At 48.0% G+C, this 8911-nt stretch overlaps 1 protein-coding gene across 1 annotated transcript in view; it reads left to right on the top strand.

Annotated features, from left to right (window-relative positions):
• The first annotated feature begins 907 nt into the window (after window positions 1-907).
• The window catches only part of LOC126578248 (serine-rich adhesin for platelets-like), a 15004-nt gene continuing 7000 nt past the window's right edge, over window positions 908-8911 (top strand). Inside the window, exon 1 of the mRNA XM_050240610.1 lies at window positions 908-2651. Within this exon, the coding sequence (XP_050096567.1) occupies window positions 2615-2651 (37 nt within the window). The 5' untranslated portion in view covers window positions 908-2614. The remainder of the gene's footprint in view (window positions 2652-8911) is intronic.

Consider the following 8911-nt stretch of genomic DNA (forward strand, 5'->3'; position numbering starts at 1 on the left):
TGAAATGATTATTCGTAGGACCAACAGAGATATCTCTGTTCTATCTCGAGTATATACTCGTCAACCCGCTGTATGGGGAGCGAGAGGATAGGCCTAAGCCGAAGCGGAATTTAGTGGATGAGAGTCCCACACTGCTCTTGGAGTCTTTGCCCAGGTTCGTACGTTATGTCATGCTTGTATGATCATTGCAGGTAGTTCAAAATGCTACTCTAAAACGTGTTTGCTTCAACGTTCAACGATAAGAACAGTAAACGCAAAAGCTTCTATCGTAACAATTTCTACGATTTCTGTGGTTAAAACTTAACAGGGAACATATCATCCACTCCTAGCATTCAACATTCTTGTTAAGATATCATTTCCATTCAATCCATTTCTCTTTGTTACTGTTACATCGATCACGTGGCGAATAATTTTGAATCAAACACATTGCTTTTTTGAATCCTTTCGAATTCGAAATTTCGAACATTTGATGTTTGCGACTTATGATTTGACAACTGAGGGAACAAAATGCTAGTGTAAGTCCAAACGCTTAGCGAGGACTGCATGTGAAGTTGTAATTAATTTATTGTTATTTGTGCCCTCTCTCTCTCTCTGTGTTAATTTTTAATGGAGTACGTGCCATTTCCATTGCATCATTTTTCTTTCAAATCCTCTACTAAAGTATCATAGAAACACATGCGTATTCCTATGTTTGAGTATTATATTCACAGCGTTAGCCCCTCTTTAATAATTAATCAATTTTTTAGGATAAAATACACGTACTTCGAAATGTTTTTCGTACTTTTCAAAGCACCGCCCACTGATTGTCAAACATGTGATTAATTTTCCTAAAATAGCTGCTAATTTTTCTGCCCTTCGAAAGACCCCTCGCCGTAAACGCACGCATCCGCAACCAGTCTGCCGGAGGAGCCTTTGATTCGTTCCGCGAATGCTTTTCCCAACTCGGTGGGTTTGTGTTGATTTTGCGTTACGCCGGGAAACTTCTCTGGTGATGCGTCAGCCGCGAGTGTCCTTTGTTCCTGCTCACCCCCGGGTCCAGTCCAAATCCTGTTTAGTGCGTCCTAGGAACTGAGGCGAATTAAACGACCGACGACATCGTCGACGACGCCCGAAACGTCATCCGTGTGCGTGCGTGTGTGAGAGGCGGTCACCATTTTTGTTGTGCGGACAAAATCCTCAAGGGAAGGTGGCCTCTTTCTCGTGCTTCCCGTTCCGTTCCGTTCCATCCGGCTGTGGCAGGAAGTATCAATCAGCTCCCTCCGGAAGAAGAAGAGCAGTGTATGTTCCATTAGTGACCGGGGATCAAACAGCACCATGTCCTAGCGGGTCCCCGCCTCCGACCACCAGAACGCGAGCCCCGGAATAGGGAGTCGTCGTCGTCATCACAATCGCCTGCTGGCTGGTCGCCCCACCAAATGTTGTGCAGCGTCGTGCGGTTTAAAGTTCCCGCAAGATTCGCCCGCAGGAAGAGTGCTGCTGGATTCGCGTTGAGAAATCTCGCAGTGTGCCGCCGTGTCTAGTGCGAAAAGTGGAACAAAGTAAGCTTAGTGTTCCGGGAGGCAGAGGAGAAGCTAAGCTGACTGTTGTTCGTTCGGTCGTTCGTTCGTTCGTCCGCCCGTCCGTTAGTTCGGTGCATTCGCTGAGGTGTGTCTAATGTGATGGTGTTTAAGCGATAGCTCATTATACGAAAAACGAAAAACCACAGAAAAGGCAACGGGGCGCACACCGGGATGCCGCTCTGCCTCTCTCACTCTCCTCCGTCCCACATAACAACAGCAAAGCGCCAAGTGGCTACTCCTCCGGTACGGACCAACAACAACCCTTCGTCTTCGCCATCATTCCATTCGTCGTCATCGTCTTCGTCGTCGTTGTTGCTGTGAGATGCAGCAGCCACGCTGGTAGAGTGTGAAGGTGGAGTGAAAAGTGAAAACAGAGCCAAACCACACGACGGCGGCAGCAGCAGCAGCAGCATAATCATACCGTGGCCAGAGCCGCACCAAATCTCTGCCCTTTTATTAATACCAACGCCATCAACATCATCATCGCCAGTAGCAGCGGCAGCAGCAGCATCGGTGCGGGACACCGGTCTCACCCCGCGTCCATTCCTGACCAATCCAATATTGTGGGCTCGCGGCTACGGTGGTAGAGCAGCGGCAGCAGCACCAGCAGCACCATTCCGGAACGTGCACCGGAGCGCAACAACCGAGGCCGAAGGCGGGGCGGGGTAAGGGAGAGCCTTTTGCTCGCATTTTTAGGCAAACCGAAACCCGCGCGGTCCGCGCCTGGTGACGGCGAGAGTGAGAGCTAGGAAAAACCACCGCCGGACCAAAGCAGGCGCCCTTTAGCGCAGAGTCGCGCAATATCCAACGCACCTCCTTCGATTGTGGAGGGGAAACTGCCACCCGCGATTTCGCGAAATCCCCAACTACCACGACGGCAAGCGACGCTGCGATTAGCGGATCTAAGACGTTCTGCAGCCATATCTGTCGCCGCGAAGTGTATGTGGTACGTGACAACGCACGGGCGCTACTTCTGCGTGATCCTACCCTTTATCGCACCAGACGGGCTTCCACGAAGCGAGGTAGATAATTGAAAAGGCGACAGTTTCTTCCTCATGGCTGGCATCATGGACATTCTACCGAAAGGTGAAGGTAAGTAACGGCCAAAAACGGTTGACTGACGGTTTATGAATCATCGCGCTGCGGCCGAAATCGCACGCCGCGGGTCCAAGAGTGCGGCGGAAGGTAGCAGCTTGTGGTAGGGTGGTGACATATGGGATGACTAGATGCTTCCCTCAGTGTGTCGTAATTCGTTGATAAAATGCTGACGACGATGTTATGCCGTGCGTGCGAGGTCTGTGTAACGCTGAGCTCTTTTCATTCAAGCCTTTTTTTTCTATCACGAACCTCATATTTTTTTGTTGTAGCGACACGTCATACATCGTGCCCCAATCTAATGCATTAGTTTAATGAATGTACGCCAATTACATGCAACCGGAGTAGGTCCGGTCGGTCGTCCTTGTTATCTGCATTCAACACTATCACTGTAATTAAATTCTTGGTACCGGCCACCGTTCTACGGAGTTCGTGCTCGCCCGAACCTACGGTAATATTGTTTCATGTACTCCGGCCCGGTATTGAGTGGCGTGCGTACGTTTTGGGCGTGCGGCTGTCAAAAGGACGTTGATCCCGCTCTCAACGTCTACCACGCCGGAACCGGCTCTAATTTTATCTGCTTGGCTAGAGCCGCCACCCACAGACGAACCGGGTGGGTCGCCGGGTTGCTCTAGCATGCATACACAGGATGCCGGTTGGTTTACTGCCAGCTTTTCACAGGACCAAACCCATTGACCTAATTTTCTCGTCTCCAGAGAGAGAGAGAGAGAGAGAGAGAGAGAGAGAGAGAGAGAGAGAGAGAGAGAGAGAGAGAGAGAGAGAGAGAGAGAGAGCGAGAGAGAGAGAGTGCATGTGATCCATCATCTCGCACGCAGAGAGCGCGAGAGAGTGCTTACTGGGTGGAGATTCAAAAAGAGGGAACACCTCGTTCGAAGCAAAAAGGAGCGCCGGCAGTTATGGGGTTTTCCTTGTGAATAACAGCAACAGAAAAGCTCAGGTTGGTAGGTCGGAATTTTCCGGCACACACATTCCCGGGGTGGGGCTGCTGATAAGGCAACAGGGAAAACATGCGAATCCACTTTTCCGTGTGATAAAATCGATCGTCTTTCTTTTCACCCTTTGATATTATTTTATTTGAAAACAGACGCCATCGCTGGCTGGTGGACAGGAATTTATTTCCGGTTCGTACGCGAATCGTAGTGTGCGACGGAAAAGCGAATGGGAATGACGGCATCCTTCGATCGAGTGAGCTGCTGGAGAAAGTGGCGATTAAAGCAAGCGACAGAGCGAGAGAGAGAGAGACTTTCTGTGAGTGAGGAAGTAGTCGAACCACCGAGGATAGTGTGTAGGTGGTTTTATGTGACACGTCTTTGCCAATCCTTCTGGGAACATATTCGATCGAAATGATGTGCCAGAAGGAGGAGGAGAAGGTAGCATGTTGTGTGGCGAGATGGTTTAATTTCGCCAATCGATCGATTTTCGATTATATGCTCCGTCGCTGCTGATGTCAGCTGCTGGTGTTGGTTTAGTACAACCCGCCCCATTGGTCGCCAATTATTTTACCCATCGATGGGCTAACATGTTTTCAGTTGTGTCATCCAGTCAGAAAACCGGGCACCTGGACTCCTTGGACCACTTCCCTAAAGACGCGGTCGTTGCGTCGGGTTGAAGAGCGCGAATCGAATAATAGCGTCTCTCGCGGGCTCAGTGATGACTCAATCGTTGCCATGACGGTATCGTACTGATGATGGAATCAAGATTTGACTCAGGATGATGATGATGATGTCTATTTGGCCACCACTACTACATTCAGTTGGGACGCCAATCTGGACCAGCAAATACACCTCGACCGGCCCGGTTCCGAGTCGTCAACACCGGCCACACCCTTTTGGAATCTTTTTGAAAAACAAGACAGCGCAGTACGAGCTCTACCAGTTCGTCGGATTTACTCCACGGGCTCCGGCTGGTTTATTGTACACTCGCGGCGTGTTAAGGCTACTGTCGCCACATCGGCACACACAGTGCCCAAGATAAGATTGCCTCTCCGAGTCCGAGACCATTGCGCCGGGGCGCCCATCGCTGGCCGGCATAATCTGACGCACAGGCGACGTCGTAAGGCGAAGCCTTTTATCGCACAGATGTCCCTTCTCCTTGGTCTTTTTTTTTGTTTGTCGTCGAAAATAGTTACTGCAAGATGTGTGCTTGCTGCTGAGCAAGCAAGACTGTAGATATGTAAATGTATATTATAGTCGGTAATAAATAGTGTTTCGTTGAATTTGAGCGCCAGGCACCCTTAGCCATGATCCAATGTGGTGCACTTATGAAACTGTTTCGATCTCACATGCCTTGGATTTTTTAGCCATTGATTATCAGTGTTGCCTTATCGTCGACCCCTTCGCTTAAATGATAAAAGCAAAACTGCACCAAGCGGTCGGCTCTCGACAAAGACCATTCTCATCCGCTGGACATCCGCTCCGGCCCGGGCTTCCGCCTTCTTTCCCGATCGCTGTATGATGTCCGGTCGGCGGTACCCTTATCAGCCAGCCTGCCAACGGTTGAGGAAGGCGAAAAGCATTCATTCCATCACCACATCAAAGGAAAAGGGTTTTGATCATCATTTGATCATCGTATGTTTTGTTAGGTGTGGCCAGTGCTGCAATGTAAGTATCACTGCCATATCTCCGCCTTCCACTTTCGTGAGCTGCTGGATTTAATGATTTTTTGAATGGCCGTGCTGCTGCATGGCCGTGACATTGATTGACTTTTATAAAGTCGGATCGTTTCGTCGGAAATTACAATTACAATTACAACAAACACCGTGCAGTGGTTCGCTGTTTTTTCCGCTGAGGGTGGAAAACATTAAACGCACCACCGCCGCCGCCGCCGCCGCCGGAACTTTCTTTCTCCCTAAAACCTCGTGGCAGGGACAAACTGATTAACTTAAATTCGCTTTCCACCATCGACCGTCGGTGTGTGAATTATCATCAAAATATGTGTTTTGGTGATTAACGTCGTGATTCGGTAGTGGAAAATTTTTGGGGGAAAAACACCTACAAAGCGTTGTATATGCAATGATTTCTTCGACTCTGCCGTTGCTCCAATCGCGCTTGGATCGGTGAAATCGCCACAACAGCAGCAACAATAACAACATGGTCTGTTTTATTGTCTTATCTTATCAGTATGTGTCATACCTCCTTGCTCACGGGGTGATGGCCATTGTTTTGTGGGCTTTTTTTTGCTTTTATTTTTGTAATCGATTCTCCGGCTGAGGATCGGCAGGGAACCGCTATTCGGTTCTTTCGGTTTTCATTTGAAAATGTACCCCAACATTCATGAACTCGGTTGGACTTTGTTTATTTTTTATTTCGTATAATTTTTCGCTACGAATTTAGGAATACATGCCATTGAATTCGTGTCAGACTGTTTGCAACTTTTGGTCTAGTGTTCATAGAGATAGAGAGCTGGCTGGTTACTGACTTACTTACTTATCAGGCGCCAATGGGCGGGATTAGCCAATCACAAAAGGGTCTTCGAATGCTCGTGATCCAGCGACGTCGTTATCCAATTCGTATGTTGAGTAACGTTGGAATCAATGTCGATATCATCACTCCATCTCGATCTGGGCCTACCGGAATGTATTGAAAAATTTTATGAGCTGAGTCGCCGTCTACTCTTTTCATGGCATGCTCAGCATACTGAAACCGTGTAAGAAGTGCACACTACTTACACAGAAGTTATTTGAATTTATCGTTAGTACAGCATATTGAAATTCTAATCTAGTGTGTACTCCTCCGCTTTACTGTTGATGCCCTAATAGACAACCGAGTGTAGTCTCCGGTAGTTGCGGATTTCACTGGTTAGCGCAGAAGATGTATAGAAAGTTTCTAGATGGTAGCATGAGAACTGTAGTGCTCGTCTAGTCACAATATTATTTGTTTCTATCGCTACTGGCAATGAACGTTTATCAGTAGGAAGAGAAGTCTAACCGTTATAGAATAAAGTCAGTTTGCTCTAGGAAAGTGCTTGTTGAAGCGTTGAAGCAAACATTGCTGCCGTGTGATGGAGTGAGGATCGTCTCCAAGTGCGATGCGCTTCTATTCATAACAATCCACACACCAGAAAGAGAGAGCACAGGTGGATCAGAAATGTTGCTTCCACATCAGAACGGCATAAAATCCATACAAAGAATGTCACAACCAACCTTAACACATGTTAATCATTTACAAAACTCGAAACACCACAGCACCGTGCAACAGTTCAAGTCGCGCGGGTGCAGCTGGTCCATTGGCTTTTGCTGCAAGCAGAGAAAACGTTCGCTTCACATGGCACACGGCCACGGGATACAGCTCGGCGCAAAAGCGCAATCCAGCCGATCCTCGCCATCATCGGCCGGCTGTGGGATGAGTCATGTGGAGTAGCTGCTTTGCCACGTAAATTTATGGCCGCTGATTTACATACAAACACTGCGGGTTTGGTTGGCTGGTTGGTTGGTGCTCTGCTGCTGCTGCTGAGTGCTGCTTCGCGTCTCGTTCCACTGCAGATGATGTGTCGTTTGTCCGAGGTGTATGAAATGAAAAAAGCGCTTTACGGATGCGCGAAGAACGGAAATTTTAAAAGCGAATGTGTAATCATTACCCACGGCACACAAATCTCATGGGCTTCTCTTGTCTCTGGCATCAGTGCGGTGTGCGTACCGTTCCGTTTGGTTCCGGTTTTATTCAGTCAAGATTTCTGCAGCCTGAATGCACCAGGCACACAAGTTACTATCCTTATTGTATACTGTTTGAAACTATTGCCATTCTGCCCCGAAAAACTGATGATCCAGAAAACTGAGCTATGACAATCCTGTCAACAAGTACGTATCCAATGATGTTTGTGAAAGACAACCGCCTCCCGGATGCATACAAGTCTGGCTGGCTAAATGCAATCCGCTCTAGGAAGGCGCACCAGGCATATGGAACGGCAAGGCCTCTCCCGCCCCATTAGCGTAACCAACCAGCTCGTGCTCGTGCTTTTTCGATAAGAGCTCTATCTATGAATCTTTATCACAAGAGCGGTGGTGGTGGTGAAGAGATTCGAATGCCATTTTGACGTCAGCGGATAGCGCCATTTGGCGCCCAGCTTTTCTTTGGGCAGCATAACCCAACCAACCAACCAACCAAACGCAATCACAGCATGCGTCTATATTTAAGCGAACATGTTTTTGGGGGAAGCAAAAGTTTCTGTTTCTAACGGAGTAGGCTACACGGTGCGTTCATTGGTATGCGAGGAGTGGTGCTCCATAGGATCCATAGGATAGTAACGCGAAGCGAAGGAGCCCCTTCGCCTGCCTTTCGCAAGCCGCTGGAACCAGTTCAATTCAGGGCCAATAAGGTAATGATGATACCATCGCCATACGCGACTGGGCCAATACTACTGATGATGATGTATGTACACATGCGCCCAGAGGCGGCGCAGTGTGTCATGGTTGCATGATCATCGTGCGTTGGTTCGTTCGTTCTAGGCGTTGCCACTGAATAGTCCCACTAGAACAACGCGACTGTAACTGCTCTGGCATTTGAAGATGAGCGGTGCGTGGCCTTTCTTTCTTTAATTTTAACGGGGTACGGAGTCGCCTCGAACTATTGCTAGTAGTTGTTGCAGATGATACAATGAAGCTGCACTTTCGTTTTGCGATTGCTATGCTACGAATTTAGTGAAATTTTAACGTTTATCTGAGATGTCATGCTTCTGTACATGTTTGGTAGATCCTTCTAGCGTAAATTGATCGAAGAAAGCTACTGGAATCCCTTTGGAATCTTTGTGGTCAAGTTCTTGACCAATCAGGCGATTACACCCTGGCAAATGTCGCCAGTGTTTTCCAATATCCAAAAGACAAATATCATGCGGAAATACAGTGGATACTGAAGGTGAACTAAAGTTTGCCGACTGCTCGGAGGTATTACCATTACTCGCTTGTGAAGGTCTTTCTTCTTATCGGCCCTTTTGCTTTCCTATGCGATGGCACGGCCTTATCAGTAGCCACGTTATCAACCGTAAGCCTCGGTATCGGCATCGGAAGGTTCCCCTGTAGAGACAGCACTGTCGCACACGCATACATATCTCTTCCAGTCTCGCGAAAAGATATGGAACAGACTGACGAATCCCAACTCAAACGATGACTAATAGGAGTATGACTGACTGATTCACATCACAACGTAGCGTTCAATGGCTACGCTGTCAGCTGCTGTGGAAACAAATTTTCCATAGCATCTTTTAATCAATTTTTTTTTTAAATAGATTATTCATTTAATTTG

The sequence above is a fragment of the Anopheles aquasalis genome, chromosome 2 (genome assembly GCF_943734665.1).
Source record: "Anopheles aquasalis chromosome 2, idAnoAquaMG_Q_19, whole genome shotgun sequence".
NCBI classification, from domain to species: Eukaryota; Metazoa; Arthropoda; class Insecta; order Diptera; family Culicidae; genus Anopheles; species Anopheles aquasalis.